The following is a 20,833-nucleotide window of genomic DNA, read 5'->3' as shown; positions in this document are numbered from 1 at the left end:
ATAGGGATAAAACATTAAAAACTATGTTATTCTTATAATAACAATACTGTATTTATTAGTCCTGTGTAATCATTTTGTGAATGCCATGCATGTTAAAAAAAACTTTAATAGACTAGAACTGTAAAATATATCTTCAGATTTACTAGACAATTGTCTAATCTGCATAGTTAGAAGGCTCAAGTTTTCTGGGCTTCATGAAGAGAGAAGACCTAGGCATAATATCTAGTAAAAACGTTCCTTCAGAGCTCTTCACTTAGTATAAAGTCCAAAAACCCCCAGACTATGTCTGTGGAGCGGGGCCTTCTAAACAGGGTCTCACAAAGAAAGAAAGAGGTAATACTGGACAATAATCAAGTATAGTTCAGGGTTGGGGGATATAGGGGGAGGTGCGGCCAGCAGATAACATAGCACTGGACAGAGAAACAAGACAGATGACAACCACAGATAGTACCTCTGATCCAGGCTTGCTAGCAATAACAGCTTGCACACTGATAAGAAAGGTCTGCACAGGGGCAAAGTTAATTATGTCCTCTTCCTGGAGATTAAAGTTAACCTTTTCACAGCTAAGTCAATACACTAACATCTAAGTTGGTTTCCAAAAGTTCTGAGTCCTTGTCACAATTTGTTGTGCTTCTATAGCCTATAGAGTCTGTAGAATATTTTCACTCTTGAATTGTCCTTGAATAACAGAATGTTTCAGTCTAGTGCAAAAGTCCAAAAGAACAACTGTTTCATTGTTTTTGATCCCAGACAAACGGGGATTAAATTCACTCTGCCAGTTTCCTTGTTATTTTGTAAATAAGGTGTGATTTTATTTTGTAAGATCACTGTATTTAAACAATATAATGTATTGGGGTCTGGAGGACAAATTGTCAAAATATGTATCCAATTTTATGCATAAGAAGTAAAATATTGTATTTGTATAGTTGCTTATTTAGAAACTTAATAAACACTTTTTTGGTTGCTGTTGTTTTTTCAGCCTCACAGATTTTATTTTAACTGGTTAATTATAATTATCACATATTTATTACTCTCAAACAAAGGCATTGTCTCTGAAGAAAAGTTTAATCTCTGTAGTAGAAATAGTCAATAGAGAAGACCAGGCCTAATGATATGACCCCAAAGCATTACCTTGATAATGAGGTTATAAATGGCAAGCAGCGGGTGATATCTGATATAATTACTCAATAAAAGCCCCAAGGCTGCAGCGTGCTTAATGTCTGTGTCTATGTGGTCGGACAGGTGGAGCTGGTGCGCAGAGACTATGTGGCAAATGGTGGCTGGGAGACTTTCTTGTCTTACGAGGACCCACAGCAAGACATCCTTATAGGCCTTCTGCGCCTGCGCAAGTGCTCCCCAGAGTCTTTCCGTTCTGAGCTGAAGGGAGGCGTATCCATTGTTAGGGAGCTCCATGTGTACGGCAGTGTGGTACCTGTGAGCAGCCGTGACCCCAGCAAGTTCCAGCACCAGGTGTGTAACATTTGCAGGCACTCATATTAATAAACAATGTTGGCCCATTGAGCCATTTTGAATCTTAGAAGAGATGACAAATGGGAAAGACCACTTAGCCCAACTTACATTTTTGGATTCTTGGTAACTGATCAGACCTATGGTATTTTTCCAATAATTTATTGAAGGAATCTCAATGTCAGCTTCAGTTATGTAGGTGGCTAATTTGTTTGTGACGTATCTGACAATTACTGTAAAGTTGTGCTGTATGCGGTCTTAAATTTGTTTTGTTGTTGAATTACAAGTAGTCGCTTTTGTAGACTTTATTATCTTTTAAACATTATATAATATTATTATTGAAATAAATATTTTTGTATCCTTTACTGAGATTTATAGCAGTCTCATGTCAGTATACCTTGGAAAGGTGTGGTTCTGAGGAGCCACATTAGAGCAGGTTTTGTGGGTCACATTTATAATACTTAAACCACCAATTACTTTTGAATAATGAAACAGGCAGTTTGTTCAATTTAGTCATTTTAAGAATGCTTGAAACAAAATACCCCGTACCCCTCACTCCCACCACTAACCATTCAGTCAAGTGTCTGTTAACTGTTTTTTCCAGCCTTTGAAGAAGACGGATTTGAAGTGTTGAAAAGACCTTGAACAGATCAGTTACACTAGTTGAATGGATTGTAATTGGTTGGCTGTGCTGTGATTGGCAAGTTTAACTGTGATAAAAAAGGTTTCAGAGCTTTTTAGGTTTTTAATCAAATGTATTTGAATTTGTATGGTCCTGATCAGTAGCAGTTACATCCATTGTTTCGCTGCATACATTTCCTCCTTTTAGGTTCATTTGGTTTAGCTATTCTATGGCTATTTATTAGACTATCTGCTTTATTAGACTGTTTCTTGCAAACCATTAAGTGTATATCAGACTTTGTCTTCACATGGCCTGCTGAGTGCTAACTGACTTCTCTTCTCTTCACAGGGGTTTGGTATGCTTCTCATGGAGGAGGCCGAGAGAATTGCTCGAGAGGAACATGGATCAGAAAAGATTGCTGTAATCTCAGGTACTTGCTTGAACTAGAAATTTATTTTCGAAGGTGGGATGTGAGGTTGTAACAATCCACCCTGGAACTAGGTGTTTCTTCACTTTTTACGGAAAGTAATGTGAGAGCACATAGAACTGTGTCTTGGGTTCTCAGTTTTCTAAAATAATTAGTAGAAACACCATCCTCCTTCGTGTTCAATGTTCGTTATTCCAGTGAGTGCTTAAAACATTATACATCCAAGATTGAGTAAAAGGTTCCCTCAGTGTAGACATTATACTTTTCTTTTACCCTTTTAAATATTTTTGTATTGTAAGACAGAAGGAAATATATTCTGTAATACTAGAATGTTTTACTGAAATCTGGCCAGATATTATTTGAAAATATTTAAATCAATCAATTTTGGTGGTGGTGGAGGGGAGACCCCATTACCTGTAAAGCGCTTTGAGTGGAGTGTCCAGAAAAGCGCTATATAAGTGTAAGCAATTATTCTTATTATTATTATTAATTTGACACAAATTTATAGTATTTAAAGTTATTTTTAATTTAGTGGCTACTGTCACACGGTGGTGCTTTAAGCCCTTAAATAACTGTGTATAACACTAATTTAATTTCCTAACAAAGCATTGTGAATGTTGCAAAGGAACAAGTAATAGGTTTATTCCATGCTGAAAAGAGAGGAAAGAAAACACAATGTTTCGGCCGTGGAGCCTTCCACAGATGAAACATTGTGTTTTCTCTCTTCTCGTTTCAGCATGGAATAAACCTATTACTTGTTCCATTGCAGCCTATGCATGCTGACGGAGCTACCCACCTGAACTACTACATTGTGAATGTTTATTGATCCTAGGCTTGGTCAAAACTTGATTGGAAGACATAGAATGAGAAGGTGGTTGCTGCTGAATTGTTTTTGTTGGATCCACTAGGTTTTCTGATACTTCTTGTCCTTTAAAGAATATAAGAACATTAGGAAAATTAGAGCTGGGCAGAGGTAGATAAGAAACCCTACATTGTTCAGGTGCTAGTAACTAATTGGTCCCAAGATCCCATCCAACCATCCATTTTCACTCCGCTTTTCCTGGTGAGGGTTGTGGTTGCAGCAAGCCTAAATCAGCCAACAGCAAAAACTTCCCCAGAAACAGATTCCAGCTCCTCCTGGGGGATCCCCAGGTGCTCCCAAGCCAGCCGAGAGATATAATCCCTCCAGGGTGTCCCGGGTCTGCCAAGGGGTCTCTGCCCAGTGGGACGTGCCCGGAACAGCTCCAGCGTAAGCTGACCGAGACGCATCCTTATGAGATGCCCAAACCACCTCAACTGGCTCCTCTCCATCTGGAGGTCTGAGTTGAAAGGTCAGACAAAGAACAGTCCAAAAAAGACCCTCATGATAGAACTATAGACAGTATAGACTACTAAGATTGAATGCACCCTGCTCGAGACAGGGTTACTGGAATCTGCCCCTGGAGCCAGGCCTGGGGGTGGCGTTTGCCGGAGAGCGCCTGGTGGCCAGGCAGCCAGACACTTGTGGGCCCACCACCTGCAAAACGAAGGTTTAGGGTCAGTTGTAATGCCAGCCTTGTGGCAGGCACAAGTGGAAAGGACTTAGACGATCCCAAGATCCCAGAGTTTTAAAACATGGTTTACCATTTTATCCTGGGTTTTTGCATTCCTGCTACCTTCCTTTCTCCTTCACACTCAACAGCCTAAAACATTGTGTTTCTTTCTGTTTTTCGGCATGCAATTTACCTTTACTTGGTCCTTTTTTTAAGTTGAAAAGAGAAAAGAGAAAATAGAAAATGCAACGTTTTGGCTGTGGAGCCTTCTTTGGGTCTAAAAGTGGTTCGGTTGCTTAGACATGTTGCAGTCTAATTTCATGGAATTAGGGGAACTCATCAAGCCTGGGTCTTGTTATCATTTGCATGGCAGAGATGTAAGGAAGCTTAGGTTGTTGTTGAATATGGTATTAGTGGGCATGAAGGAGGTATTTTCTGCATTTAGATTATATGATGGAGCCCTAAAATATTGGCAGTGTGATTTTACATTGGTTCCCTAAAATTCCCACATTATGACATTGAAATATAGTAGGTGTTGTATTTTGGACAACATACCAAGATCCCGAACTACTTGAAGTCATTATCACATGCCATTTAAAAAGCATTATAACCAATAATCCATAGCTACATTATATTTCAGATGTTCTTAGTATACAGTACCTGAATATATCCTTCTGGTTTATTTGGAATATTCCTCACTTCTTTCCTGGGCATGTTAATAAGGACCCAGAGGGTACAGCACTTCAGTGGGATACAAAATGAATCCGGTAAAAAGCGCTATACAAATATAAGGTGGTATTATTAATGCCAAAAAATTAATAGTGCACATGACAAGTCAGAAATGAGTAATAGCATGTTGGTGAAAGTAATACTTCTCTTTTAATAGATTTAGAAATGCTCTCAACCTTAAGTCATTGTTTGCAATGTCCTTTTTTAAGATGTTTGGACATTCCTCACCACTTCAATTGCAAAACATCAATCTTGTTCATTAGTTGATAAATGTGCAGAGATGTAAGTTGAACAAAGAGGCATGTTCATTTAAGGGAGGAAAAACACTATATGGCCTTTTCCTAAAGCCAAAGACAGTCTGTAATAGAAATCCACTGTAACAAATATCAGTTTATAAAAAATATATTTTATGTGTGATGTCTTAGTTCCAGAACAAACGTACCTTTGATACTTTGCACTTTAATGTGTCTGTTAATAATTCCAGTATTCTCTAGTGCTAGTCCTGCTGCTGTCAGGTCCAGCTGCCTGCCTCTCATTAATGCTTTTGACCTCAATTAGCCTGCCACTTCCCCTGGCTCCTTCAGTCTCTTATGCAGCCGTCAGGTAGTCAGTCTGAAGGACATAGAAGAGTTGCTACACGGACGTCTGAGTTTGAAAGCTGGGCGAGTTTGACATGGCCATGAGAAATGTAGTGTTGAACTTCAAGTCGTACCTTGTCAATGGATGACCTTGGATGTTTTTCTAGGGTACTCCATTCCCCCATGGTTTTTTTAAGTAATTGCCAAAATAATCATTAATCACTGATAGTTTTGAAACCTTTCAATCAGGCTTTCTATGTAAAGTTATGGATCTGCTGTAAATAGGTATGTTGCCTTATATAGGAGAACAATTTAAATCAGAAATCACTAATCAGATTCTCCTGAGATATAACTGAACCTCTATCTTTTGATATGCCTGAAAGTCAGGTAAATTAAAATAGTTTACTGTAGAAAACATCTAGAAACTTGCTATAATATTCCAAAAACTAATAGATTTTGTATTAACTTGCTTTGTCAAAAACTTATTCTGCTATTGTACTACACATACAGACTTTGATCTTCTATGTACACTTTAAAATGGATTTCAGAGGATTGCTTTTCTGTTTTGGATTTTATTAAAAAATCAATTAAAGGATTAAAAATTAAATTTTACATGTAAATCACCAATTAGTTTGGCTAGTTGAAGTCTATTAATTTAAAAGTTATGGTACTTGATCAGAATAGAAGTCCATTATTACGTCCTAACGACAATATTTTACTTGGAGAAACCCATGGGAGCAGAAAATGAATCCTCGGTAGGTTTTAAGAAGTTACGTTACCATATGTAAGGTAAAACAGCTGCCTGAAGTAATAATCTGAAGACCAAGAGCAGTGTAAAGTTGTAAGAGATATTGGATAATTAAAATAGGAGAGAGGTGCTGAATGCTAATCAGTTAAATACAGGATGTGTTGTTCATTTTACATGGCTGAGAAAACATTTTACATGTCTATATTCTAAAACTGTAACCATTGTTAATTTAATATATTCCTTTATCTCTGATCTTTGCTTGATGTAATTTTTGTTAGTATTTTGTAAATCAGTTAAATACTTACTTTGATGTAACTCTGCATCAACCTGGTTCTTCTTTGTCTCGACAACAAACTGAGACAACAAACTGTCTCAGAATAACTTTGCAGTAAGATAAAACAATTAACACAACAACTGCTCTAGAAGAATTAGAATTCTGTTGTTTTGTACTTTTTTGTATTCTGGACAGTGTTTGAATGATTTAAAAAATATAATGATAGAACTTGATGCTGTTCTTAACATCTTCCACAAAACTGAAATTAGCTTGGGTTCTAAATTGGAAAATAAAAGATTAAATATCAAGGAAGGGCTAAACATAACTCCAGTTTCCTGTCCTTTCATTTCTAAATTGTTCTCAAACAAGTAAGTACATAAAAGCTGGTCACTCACATAAATGTTAAACATCATACTGATGTGTATGAAAATTAATGGAACAGCTCCCCTGGATATGGGATCCAGTTAGCATGATATTTCCTCAGTGGGAGGTGTATTAATAGGAGCTTTTCATCATGTGACTAACTTGAAACTGTTCCTTAACAATTTTAAATGTCAAAGGCTTTTTCTCCCACCACTATTACCAATGTTCTAGTAAGTGATGCAAGGCAAGAAAGCAATCATTTTCTATTAATTCAGAAATACGTCACCCCTGATGCTGACAGAATCATTTGGATGGCTCTGCGTCTTGCATGTTAACTCTGGCCTTGACAATCTTTTTCACTTTTACCTCCTTTAAGATGAACAGGACAAAAATAACTACCAGAGAAATTGAAAAAATGTTAAGTTCATCATTGCTTTTTTGCAGAAAATCTTTATTCAAAATCTTTATACATGCAGTTTGCTCAGTGGTGAGCTTTGCATTTGCTTGCTTGTAATAATGGAGCCTGCCTTATTAAATTGTACTGCTTTGATAAACACATTAAGCTTTTTCAAGAGAACCCTGGTGAAAAGCTGATGATAAAAAAATACATATGCAAATAGTAACTAGTATCATCCAGGGCAAGATTCACACATTCATGCGAAAAGCTGATATTTTATGGCATTGAGAATAGAGGGTAATTCCTCTGTTTGTTGGTTAAATGGCAATCTACTGTATACTGTACGTGCACTAGTAAAACAGATGTATAATTTGTGCTGTGAAGTATTCTCATCATCACTGAATACAGTCTCCAGAGCATTTAGGAATATCTAAATGCATGTAAAAAAGAAAGATCAAAAGATCAAAATGAGTAAAGAATCTAATAAAAAAAAGCCTCCTCCATTTCTACACAGGCTTTATTTTCTTCTGATTCCTCAAGAGCCTGAAAACACCTGCCCCTAATTAGAGATAAGACAGGGCAAATGACGACTTGACTTCTTCAGTTAATTGGGCAGGAAAGGAATTTTCCATTTGAGCCACGCTCAAATCACCAGTCACTGACACAAACGCCACCAGGACACAGCTAGACTAACCCAGTCACAGTGAGGAGAGGGAGAGATGAGAAAGGGTGGAATGTGGGGCACGGTGAGAGGGGGGGGACTGTTAGCCTATCTAGAGCACCCAGCTGTTTTATCTCACTTAATTAACTTGCTCTTTTCTGCAGTGCTTGCTTTTACTTCATACATGGATTAACCTTAGCTTGAAATATGAAAAATGCAGATAAGAGAAACCTTTACAGATTATGGAATTTGTCTTTTTCCAATTTGTATGCCAAGTTGTTGTTTTTTTCAATTCTATATAAATATCCTGTTGTCAGTATACAAAATATATTTCCCCTCTTTTCCAGATTGTCTCTCTTCTTAAAAGAACTTCAATGGTGGCATTTCCTCTTGGCATCAATTTAAAATTTCTTACATTAATAAAGTGCTTTTCTGAAAGCACCTTACAGGTATAAGGACACCCCTCCACCACCACCAATGTATAATTCTCACTTGGATGACGTGATGGCAGCCAAAGTACACCAGTACTCTCATCACACATCAGATATCAGATTAAGAATATTTTTATCCTGACCACGAAGAGTCAGGACCCTGGTTTTACATCTAAGTCAAAGAAAGGTGCCCTTTTTGCAGTTTATGGTCCCCATCAATATACTGGGGCATTAGGACCCACACAGACTGCAGGATAAAAACTCCTAACATCTCTTCCAGCAGCAACCATAGCTTTCCCAGGAGGTCTCCATCCTGGAACTGGCCAAGCTCACACCTGCTTAGCTTCAGTGGGTTGCCAGTTGTGAATTATAGGGTGATATAGCATTCTGGATGTGACGTTATTCTTCCTGCAGGAACAGCAGACTAACTGTAGATTATAGGGATACAAACTGATCCATCAAGTGTTTTCACAATGAATTGTTAGTGACTCAATGAACTGTTCAAATGAACAGACAAATGTTGTTTTTTGACCATGATGGGCTTTATCAACAATAGATGGGTTTTCAAAGTATATTATCTGGATGGAATCCAATAAAACAAACAGTGATCCCAATGTTGTTGCAGGCAAAAAAGAAACTTCATGAAACCCAGGAGTGTTGTTATATAACAAAGCAATCTGAGTGCAGAGCTGTGCAGCCACCTAACCAGAACCTGGCATACAGTATTCTGAAAACCAGGGAAACTAGACATGGCAGATACATTTCTCATAAAGAGATACACCACTTTTTCACTTGTCACTAGCTGCTAAGAAAAAAACAGACGAGTTATACCACCTTCGATTAGCGGCTTCCCAGCTCACAGAAGCATTTCACAACATTATGTGAAGCTATTTGCATCACCATTAGTATTTGTGACATAATTATCAGATATTCCATTGAGAAGCACAGATTTTTCATTAGAATTCATCAGACATCTACAATACATTGCATGAGATGAACTGGGCTTAAATCGTAAACAGAATGCCCTGATTTGGGGCACAACACACACTCTCTTCACAGGTCGTAGGGAGAACAGGTGGAACAAATAAACACTGCACAAAGAGCTTTGGGTATGTTTCTCTGTACCTGGCCTAGTGGTTGTTTTATTGATAGTTTCATTTTTCATTACACCTCGAAGTGGCATGAAAAAAAAAACAGTAAACAGCTAAGACTTAAGATTAATGATGTTATGAAACCAAACTAAAAATGTGTTCACATCTCCCTTGAATCCCCCCTTTATGGACAAGGAGGCTGGGACCCCCTGCAGAGTGAGAAGTGACCAAGGGATAGTTGCGAAGGTGCAGATAAATTTGATATCATAAGATATAAGATATCATAAGAAAATCAGTGACACAGGTCGTACTGTAGTATAAGATATACTTTATCTGACCTCCATGTTCTTAACTTAAACAACCTTTAACCAAGATAGATACAGTAGCTGCGTCAGCATGCATAGTCTGCAAAAGAACAAGTAAAGGTTTAATACATATAAACATATATACATATAAAAGACATTATTGCTTTATTATACCAATTAATTTGCACAAAGGGGCATGTGACAATATTTATTTTGTTAATGAAAACTGAACTTTGCATAGGCCAGTAGTATTTCATATACAGTATATTGCAATATATTAACATATTAGGGCAATATTATTTATGCATTTATTAATTAATATCTTGTTTAAATGCAATATTTGTTATCCGTGGGCTAATACAATTTTTAAGGATCCAAAGGGGGGCGCCAGAGCTTTTTATATACAGCTAATTTTGAAATACACAGTGAATTTTTCTAAGTATATGGCAACATTTTCTACAGCAGCTTATAAGTAGAGATCTCCATCTAATCAAACTTCTCCCAATCTTCGGTGTTTTGGTCACTGACTTGTATTTGCAACTAGCCAGCACATTCTTTAAAACTGATTTTAGTCAGCAAAATCTCATAGGAAATTAGTGAGTGGGAAGAGGTTTGTTTAAAATGTACTGTAGTAAGATAGGCTGCAACATTTTACGCATATGTAACAGCTGTATTATCAATAGAGGAAGTATAATGCAGTACTTTTCAGAGCCATACTGTATACTATTAAATTATGTACCTTAAGATTCCATTTAGCAAGCCTAAAACTAATGTATTTAATTATTTGCAGCACAGCACTACAGCCTACAAGCCTTTTTGTTTTTGTTTTTCAGGTGTGGGTACAAGGAATTACTACAGGAAGATTGGCTATGAATTGGAAGGGCCATATATGGTGAAGCACTTGGATTGAGGGTCAGAGAGCTAAGGTTCTGTAAATACTGGAGGGAAGATTGAGCCCTAAAAGCCTTGTTTGACTTTTTTAACCTTGCTGGTTCTCAATGCATGGGACAATTTAGAAGGAAGAAATCTTTCAAACTCTGCTGAGACCTGTTTTTTTGTCAATACGTTTCTGACATGTACATTTGCAAGAAATAAAGAGTCTATTAAAATTTCTTTCTACTTTTTACTGGGGAATGGTATCTAGCTATCACTTTATAAATGTAATGACCAGTCACAAAACAAGAATAGACCACCAAGTCCATTAGAGTTCAGTCTGGGTCACAGCATAGTAGTTTCTGGTATTATGTCACTCTGCCTTAATCTCTCAATTTCTCATTCTCAGTTTAAGTCATAGTAACAAATTACCACAAAAAGTAAACAAATTTGAAACTTTAAAACTAACAAAAAAATGTGGCTTCTCATGCAATTTTAGAAAACGTTCGTGAGTTTTCATGACAAGGCAATGTGCAAAAATCCCAGGGAAGTTAATAATAATAATCATAATCTTAATCATAATAATTACTTACACTTATATAGCGCTTTTCTGGACACTCCACTCAAAGCGCTTTACAGGTAATGGGGACTCCCCTCCACCACCACCAATGTGCAGCATCCACCTGGATGATGCGACAAGACCACTCACCACACATCAGCTATCAGTTGGGAGGAGAGCAGAGTAATGAAGCCAATTCATAGAGGGGGATTATTAAGAGGCCATGAATGGTAAGGGCCAATGGGAAATTTGGCCAGGATGCTGGGGTTACACCCCTACTCTTCAATAAACACTCTGGGATTTTTAATGACCACAGAGAGTCAGGACCTCAGTTTTACGTCTCATCCGAAGGACGGCGCCTGTTTACAGTATAGTGTCCCCGTCACTATACTGGGGCATTAGGACCCACATGGACCGCAGGGTGAGCACCCCCTGCTTGTCCCCAGTTACACCCCATTTGTTGAATTCCATACAATTTGCAAACAGTGACCTCAAGTCATGCACTACTATGAGAAATATGGGGGTCTGGTTTTATCCTGAGTCCTGTTTTGATGCACAAATAAAAGCCATTTGTAAAGTCTCTTTCACCTCAGAAACATTACCCACAGTCTGTCTTTGTCTTTGCAGACGTCTTCCAAAGTTTCAGCTGAAACACAGCTAAGGAGCTAAGCTGCTTACTGGCTGCAAAAACACTATTAGAAATCAAATTCTTTCTGCAAAACTCACACTTCACAAGATTGTCTATCAGTCATCTATTGCTCTCTCCTTTTGTGGTGCAGCATATCAGAAAGTTTCTGCTCTCTTTTAAAAAGGCAGATGTCGATGGCAGCCTATCTGGATGTATTCCTCCAGTTGGTCATGTGACAGAATGTCTGTTCATTACCCATTGCTTTTTTTTTTATACAGTTAGGACAAGAATCACCATCTTGTCTCTCTTGTCTTCTTCCAATGTCTGTTATGTGATAAATCTTCATGTTTAAATTATAAACATTTCTGAAATGGTAGGTTGAGAAATTATTTTACTTCAGCCATACAGTATCTGCTTTTAGATTACTACTCATACAGTAGAACTACAAAAACAATTAAAGATCTAGCTGGAATTTATTAAAAAAAAAAACAAAACTAAAAATTCACTATTAGCAGGACAATGTTCCAAAGCATAAGTGGCCAATAAGAAAGTGAATGTATGAAATTCTCTGTATTAAATGTATGGAAGGCTAGTCAAAGTCTTGGAAGTGAATTACATTGCAAATCTGTGGGAAGACTTGACTGGTGTGCAAAGTTGGTGGAGACTTACCCAGAAAGATTTGTAGCTGTAATTCATAGGTTTGAATATCTATGCAATCAACATATTGCAGTTATTCTCTTTAGCTTTTGCTTATATTTACTGAAATATTTTACCCTTCAAGTCATCAGCTTGAGCATTCAGGTTTTAAATAAAAATATTATGTTTAAAAAATGTGCATGCAACTGATTGTAATTTTACAAAAGTAAAGAGTTTACAAGAGTTTTTCAAGGCACTGTACTGTATGTCAAAGTAGTTTTGGATGTACTAAAAAGTGTACCATCAAAGTAGCAGTATCTAATGCTTATTTGGTCTGATAACTGTAGCATGCTGCTATGAAATTAAAATAATTGGAAAAAAGTGCTTAGGACAGTGTTCTTACTACGAACTACGTTCAGCAAGCTACTCCTCAGTCTTACTGTCTTATCACAATACCCCAGATCTAACCAGTCATCTAATGTAACATTACAGAGTTAGCACATGACTGTTGCCTAGGAAACATCCATGGAATACTGTATGCCCTCACTCCAGAATCTATAATGCATTGCAATTAGAATATGCTGATTATACAGGACAAAGACACTTACATATTGATATTTTAAATTATATCGTTTAGAAGACTTATTGATAAGATTGCCACATACTTTAGGTAAGAAATGAGCAACTAAAAAATAGTATACTTACTTATTAACACAGTTTGTTAAACAAAGACATTGACACTGAAATAATAATTCCTTGCTTTAGTGTAGTACTTAAAATCACAAAAAATCCTAAATTTACTTACAGTATATGGGTCAACAACTGTGCGCCAGAAGCCCTATTCATAGCAGATCAGGCAAAGAAAAGTAAAATTACTTAAGCATTTGAATTACATGTTTGGAAATCTAATGGCTAACACCTGAAAGCAATTTTCAATAACATCAGGATAGTGCTGCATTTCATGACGGAACTTGGTTAAAAAAAGAAATCACTTTGTAATGATATGGGGAAAAAAATAAAGAATTTTTTATATCATTGATATGGATATCAACTTCTTAGCTATTATTTAGGTTATTTACTTCCATTACTATTTTAATTTTGATGATAATAATAATAATCAATTGAACTGATAATTTAATACTAAATTCCTGAGAAAGATATTGGTAACCATAAAATAGGAATTCATTTATATGGCTTTGATGTTATTATTTTTAGCCTTTACAACCTTGTGCTTGTCATATGTTGATTTTAATCAATATACTGTTAAGTATAATTCCCGTTCATTTTAAATTTCACTCAGGCAAAGTTAGCACTTTATATGGCTCATTACATTTGTGACTTGAAAACAGCTGCTATCCATGTGATCCCTGAAGCTGAAAATGTGTAGCCAGTGGCCATTACTGTTTTATTGAACTTTGGTGGCCTTTTGTGGTAAAACAGTTACACAGCACAGACTATACACTATAAACCATCTCAGTCTGTGCATTTTAAATGTCTGAGGAAAAAAACACAATAACAAGTGCTATTCTGTACCTCAGTTCATCATATGTTACTCATGATGCTAGCTAGCAGCCATATAACCCTGCAACTGATAACCCACTGAAGCTAAGCAGGTGTGAGCCTAGTCAGTACCTGGATGTGAGACCTCCTGGGAAAAACTAAGGTAAGTGGGACCAGCAGGGGACGCTCACCCTGCAGTCTATGTGGGTCCTTATGCCCCAGTATAGTGACGGGGACACTATACTGTAAAAAAAGGCACTGTCCTTCAGATGAGACGTAAAACTGAGGTCCTGACTCTGTGCTCATTAAACATCCCTGGGTGTTTCTTTCCCATTGGCCCTTAACAATCATGGCCTCCTAATAATCTCCATCTATGAATTGGCTGCTGTCGCATCATCCAGGTGGATGCTGCACATTAGTGGTGATGGAGGGAAGTCCCCATTATAATTATAATAATCACTTACACTTATATAGTGCTTTTCTGGACACTCCACTCAAAGCGCTTTACAGGTAATGGGGACTCCCCTCAACCAGCACCAATGTGCAGCACCCACCTGGATGATGCGACGGCAGCCAAAGTGCACCACAATGCTCACCACACATCAGCTATCAGTGAGGAGGAGAGCAGAGTAATGAAGCCAATTCATAGATGGGAATTATTAAGAGGCCATGAATGGTAAAGGCCAACGGGAAATTTGGCCAGGACACCGGTGTAGCACCCCTACTCTTCAATAAACACTCTGGGATTTTTGACCACAGAGAGTCAGGACCTCGGTTTTACGTCTCATCCGAAGGACAGAACCTTTTTACTGTATAGCCTCCCCATCACTATACTGGGGCATTAGGACCCACACAGACAGCAGGGTGAGCTCCCCCTACTGGCCTCTCTACCATCTCTTCCAGCTGCAACCTTAGCTTTCCCAGGGCTTCTCCCATACAGAAACTGACCAGGCTCACTCCTGCTTAGCTTCAGTGAGTGCTAGTTGTGAGTTGCAGGGTGATATGGCTGCTGGCATAATAAGTAACCTGATAATAAATCATGATGACAGACACACGCAATGGTGTGGTTTAAGGTAGATTAACATTAGAATTCAAGGTGAGATATTTTCAAGGAGAGATTTTTTTTTATACTTTTGCAGTCATATTTTTACCCCAGCCGGTGATCATGTGGTTGGATATATGTATATGGAATTGGGATATCCAAAGGATAACCTATATTTGGACATCTACAAGGAAAGCCCAAGCACTAAAAACGGAAAACAACAAAGTTAAACAACATCTCTTCTGTGGCTGAGTGAAAGCAGTCTCATCTGAAAAATACAAATCAAATCACTGCAATAATTGGTTGCAGTCTCCAGAGTCTCTTATCCCCTTAAAGGCTTTAAATACCATTGACCAATTAATTTTGCTTGGCTGAACTAATAATGGCCATCTCTGAGCTGGTGGAGTTATAATAAAGAGTGACATGCTCCCTGATTTTGATTTGTAGCACACCAAAGTTCCAGAAATTGTTCTCCTTAATGAGTAATAATTTTGATACACTTGCATCCACTGGGACACAGGAAACAGTCATTGTGCAGAATTCACGTTAATGTAAAATTGGAAAGGTAAAAAGAAAAAGACATTTCCTCCAGTTATTTCTGAAACAAAGTATTTCTTTTCTAAATTAATCTCAAACAAGTACACCTTATACACATTATCTCAGAACCTAATCAAATTCTGACTGTAATTCTGGTGTCGAAGGCCTTTGTCAGTGCCCAAGATTAATGATGGCACCTCCTCATTGTCCAGGACAATATTACATGACCAAGGCAATGAGAGGTCACTGCTAGACAAGAAATCCCATTTGAAATTTTCCTGATGGGGGCACTGGTTCATTTGACACACAAAGGCACAATTATATTTTAATATTAAACACTGTGAGGACAGAGATGGAACTTGCCACACATATTATGACATATGGCCTTTAAAATGGAATTCAAATTATGAATGTCCAGCATCTGCCTTACAAAATTGTCTCTCTAACAAATTGTGTATTGGGCAAAGAATATATAAACATTGTGTTTCTACCTGCAAAGCAAAATTAAAAGTCAGCTTCTGATAATGAGGGCATGAGTTCCTACAAATTCAATTAAATTTGACATTTTAATTAAAAGTATTGTTTTAAAATCTTTAACAATAATTTATTTAGAGCACACTTTTGTCCAAGTTGACTTACAGTTAATAACTATAAGGTTGTACATAATTATATATTATGTGCTATCATTCCTAATTAAATAAATGTTGTTTGGTGAAGCCATTCAATATGGTAATCTAAAATTGGACAGTAAAACTAATATTATGGATTTCAAATTGCACCAAAAATACAGTACAAGAATCTATACTGAGGAAAAGCTTTTAATTCTATATTATTCTACAGTGATCTACTGAATTTTCTAGCAATTCTGTTTTAAGCTAAGTTAATCCTGAGTGTATATTGTAGTGTAAGTAGTTAAGTTTTATGGTTGTTTTATGGTTGAAAACAAATGAATAAATTATGTTAGTGGTGAGGAACAAATAACATATAGTCAGTCATATTTGACTGGTAAAAGTGCTCATGTACTTGTGAGCTGGTATTTGATGATTTAGCTCAATATGAATATACAGTAAATAAACTATTAAAACAGGTACTTTGATAGATTTTTTCCATGCTTATCAAAGATTTTGAAATGAAAATGATCTTCATTCGCAAACTAAGCTGTATTAATAACAGTCAAAATCATTATAACAGTAGAAAACACTAGTGGGAACTTTGTGTAAATCCTTGATGCTCATGACAAACATAAATTGTAACTACTGATTGCGTCTAAGTCTTTTGAACAATTGTATATTATTGGCAAAAGCTGCTTTACAATACAGTAACACAGCAACAGAATAACTGAGTAGCTTGATCGATTCTTCCAGAACACAGTGTGTAAAGACACCTGTTCTCAGTTTTAGTTGCACTTATAGTTTCTATTTGTGTTCTCTGGTTGATTTTTCACAGTTGATTCTGAAGAAGTCCATAGAGTAGACTTTGTCAATCTCTTTGAAGATTTATATAATTCCATTTGTCTTGTTTATTTAAGGTAAAAAATAGAGTGGCGCTTTTCTTGGATCATATCTGTCAGTCATCTCTGAATTTGTTTAGAGCAGCAGTGTAATTTTTGTAACATGGTGATATAAGGTGTACACAATATTCTAGATGTGTTATTACTTGTGCATTGTACAATTTCAATATACTGTTAATTATGTGATTTAAAATATGAGTATATATTTTGATAGCCTCTACAGTACATGCTCAGTGATTTACATTTTAGATACAACATTTACGGTTTCGCTACCTACATATAATATTCAGCTCATGTCTGCATTAAACATCATTTTCCTGGTGTTTGCCCTGGTGTTTACTTAAATATAAGTGTAATGGTTCTCATACTGTACCTTTGGTACTAATTACATCACCTGGTATGAGCATCCATCCCTTATTAGATGATGCCTAGTAACAACCACAATTTCAACATTTACAGATCAGAAAGAATGTGTTGTTACACTCTTTATGGAATCAATAGCTTTTGTACATAAAAGGGGTAGTTGTCCATAGAGAGTTTAGTTGGTTGATGAAGAAGGTCCAGCACAGTTTTGATAACTCAACTTTTAGCCTTACCACAAGAGTAATACATTGAGTACGACATTATTAATACTACTTTACTACAATTACAGATGTGGGAAAGTGGTATCACAGCTACTGTATATTCTAAGTTTTTTAGGTGTTAAGCCAAATAACAAGTGTGGAGTTACACTAATCAATATATTAAAAATGCTTGCATCAGTGTCTCTGCATCCTTAATATGCAGCCAAGTTTTCCTCCTAGTGGTATTTCAGAGATAAGAAAATGCTGTTCAGTATCATTACTCAAAAACACAACCTATGGTTTTTATTCTAGTATCTATTCACACATTTGCCTATTGACTACAGTAAAAGCACACCATGTTTTATAATAGGTACTTCTATAGTAGATTTTTCCCTGCATTTTTGTTTTTCCTTTACAATTGATTTAAGACAAAGTCTTTCTTCATTTACAAAAGAAGCATAGAAAATATTCTGAGATGTCTACTTAGATTTATCTGCAATATTATTTTCGTCAAAATTGTGATTCTTACCAGACATGGTATCTTTTAGTCTTAGATATTTCAAAATGTTATAAAAAATAATTTCAGTGCACTGAGGCTATCCATGTGGGCTAATCAACCACCTGCAGCAGTCCCTATTTTGAGTATAACAGTCTGAAAATGGAATTTGTGGCTAAGGATTTTAAATTTTAGTGCAAAGAATACCCATTTGTGTGGATGGAAATGGAAAACATGTTGTCTTGTGAATGACCATACAGTACTGTGTATGATTAAATTATAAGAGCTAATGGTTGTAACTGGCTTTAAAATCAACAGAGCTGATTGCTGTTGAATAGTCATTACTTGTTACCTAGGGTGCTGGAGAAATTATAGGGACAAGCAATGAAGGAACAATTGTCTCAACTGATATTGCTCAGGCAGGCCTTATTTTCTGTGACTATAAACTTCTTAATCTTGATCTTTGGATTTTTATATTTGCAATTTCAGTTAATAATATTCTATTTAAACTTTTGAGAGAAGAAAAGTAATGTTTCTAATTTACAGTACACAGTGGAAAATAGTATTAACAGAGACACATTTATGTAGAGGGCAGGGACTGGTGTGTGTGATAATTAAATTGAAGAAGGTACTTATAATACGTTTTTCCAAAACCAGCTGGCTGGTGAATCATGGGTTGACTTAAGATGGATAAAAATAACACTTTTATAGAAGGTGAGTCATTCGAAAGTAGCTGCTTGAGGAAAAAACATAGTATAACATACTGGTTAGATTGGTTATCTACAAATGAGAGGTTCTTTACTGCTATTTACTGGTGGTGCCATTTAAGCATTTTTTATGGTAAAATCTGTGACTCTTTCAGCTCATGCTTTCTTTAGTACACAAAAAAATAACAATCCACAATAAAACAAAGTAAGCCGTGACCATAGACCAAGACCAAGGGGAAAACGGCAAAACATCAAAAGGGACATCTGTTGAGCTGCACGGCTAACATTTGTCATAGAAGCCAATGGGAAAATATTTGTGAGTTAAGATTGAGAAAATTGACAATGACTCATAATGACAAGGAGACATGACTTTATTAAGTGGCAATTAAACTTACAACTGACAAGCAATTCATTAGTGTTCAAAATGAGAAACAGCAATTGCAGGTGGTAATATATTTTAGGTAATGTACTTTTTGGTAACTTTGTGGAGGGGAGATGGGGGCCATGGACTGAATGATTTTAAGGCTCTAATCCTCCTGGCTGTTCAGTAATTCTTCACTCATTTTGCTACAGTAAAATGCCCACATGAAAGAATGGGTACAGATGTAAGTCACATGGGATAAAAGTGTCAGCTGAGAAAAATACAAATAGTGTGCTGTAATAATGTATGTTGTAGTTAAGGTGACAAGAAGTACTATTTAATAAAAAATTTATTCATAAAATCAGATTTTTATCTACATGGCTGTGCGAAAAGGAAGAACTCCAAATAGGAGTTTTTTATAACACTTTTACTTAGGACCAGTCAGTACTGGCATAAATGAAATGACAGTGTACTTGGTCATTTACAGTATACCTGTATAAGCTGCTGACTCTTACGGGTTCCACTTTTGAGATGACTGTTTGTCTCATTGATGTGGTCTTGATTAGTGCTGGTGACAATGGGATTTCAGTCGCTGGTGAGAAGATCTAATTATTACGCTTTGTTGAAGGTGACATACTGAATGTATTACAGTGTTGCACTAAAACGTCACTTAACTCTTTTCACTTAAAAACTCTAAACTGATTCACACCCAGGCCAATTTTTCATTTTGATATATTTTAAGATTATGCTTTTGTCTCTGAAATGTGGGTCTTTACTAACCAAAAATGAGTAGCATTTAATCAATTATCTTAAATATTATGCTTCAGATGATCTTTATATTTTTAAAGCTAGAAAGTCCACAAAATATATTTAATTACATTTAGCTTTGTCAGGAATAAGAAGTGAAAGAGACTGTAGTATGATTCCCCAAAATGTTTACATTTTAAAATAAAACCTTCTTAGAACATCAAGTGTCTATGAGAACATAAAACTCCCCTACAATTTCCAACTTATGATGTAGCTGATTAAATAAATAGGGAAGAGTCTATTTAATGGGAAGTATTAAATACGTATAACCCTGTGTCTCAAACAGTTTCATGCCTGTCATAACAATTGATTCAGTTATCATTGAAATGACATTACAGAAACTTTCAGAAATCAAAATTGAACACATGAAAATTAAGTCTTGTTAGGTGAAGGTGGGCTTTTAATTTAACCTAAAAATAATTAGCTGTCAAAATAACAGCATTTTGGAGTTTAGCATTTCAGAGCTGTTAGATCTTAAGGGAACAATGCAAAAAATGATCAAAATATTTATATATTTTAGAAAATCAACAGTATCATCCTCTCAATCTACTATGTTTATGGTGAAATTGTTGACCTACAATCTCATTCAACTTTTTAGAATTATTCCTGGTAGATATGATGTATAATATCTAATAATGACATTTTCAAATTGATTTTAGGAAAGTGACCTTTAAAAAGGGGGGTTCCCCAATCACGTGAAAATGCCAATTTTAAAGGCTATCAAACGGTACAGAACGGAGGCAAAATAGCAACATTACCAAACCAAAAATAACAATGACTGCAAATGCAGGATTTTGAAAGCGAAGAATGAAGAAAGAATGATTAAAATAGATGCTGGCCATACTTTATAAGAAGCCAAATGTGTCTACAGATCCTATCATAGGCAGTATGGCTCAGATACTTCTTGCAAAAGCTTTTGCAGTAAATACATACTTGAAAAAAATCTACAGAGACTATTATCAGATATTATTAACCAGAAGGCTCACTCA

At 36.2% G+C, this 20,833-nt stretch overlaps 1 protein-coding gene across 4 annotated transcripts in view; it reads left to right on the top strand.

Moving 5' to 3' along the window:
- The window catches only part of elp3 (elongator acetyltransferase complex subunit 3), a 41,167-nt gene extending 30,429 nt beyond the window's left edge, over positions 1–10,738 (top strand). For all 4 annotated transcript variants that reach the window (XM_006625697.3, XM_015343550.2, XM_015343535.2 and 1 more), the window contains exons 13-15: positions 1,243–1,470; positions 2,438–2,519; positions 10,459–10,738. In XM_006625697.3, coding sequence (XP_006625760.1) covers positions 1,243–1,470; positions 2,438–2,519; positions 10,459–10,535 — 387 coding nt within the window. In that variant the 3' untranslated portion in view covers positions 10,536–10,738. The remainder of the gene's footprint in view (positions 1–1,242; positions 1,471–2,437; positions 2,520–10,458) is intronic.
- The last annotated feature ends 10,095 nt before the right edge of the window (positions 10,739–20,833 follow it).

Source organism: Lepisosteus oculatus, chromosome 2 (genome assembly GCF_040954835.1).
Source record: "Lepisosteus oculatus isolate fLepOcu1 chromosome 2, fLepOcu1.hap2, whole genome shotgun sequence".
Lineage (NCBI taxonomy): Eukaryota > Metazoa > Chordata > Actinopteri > Semionotiformes > Lepisosteidae > Lepisosteus > Lepisosteus oculatus.
Note: the sequence above shows the minus strand (reverse complement) of the source record. Positions and strands in the feature narration are given on the sequence as shown.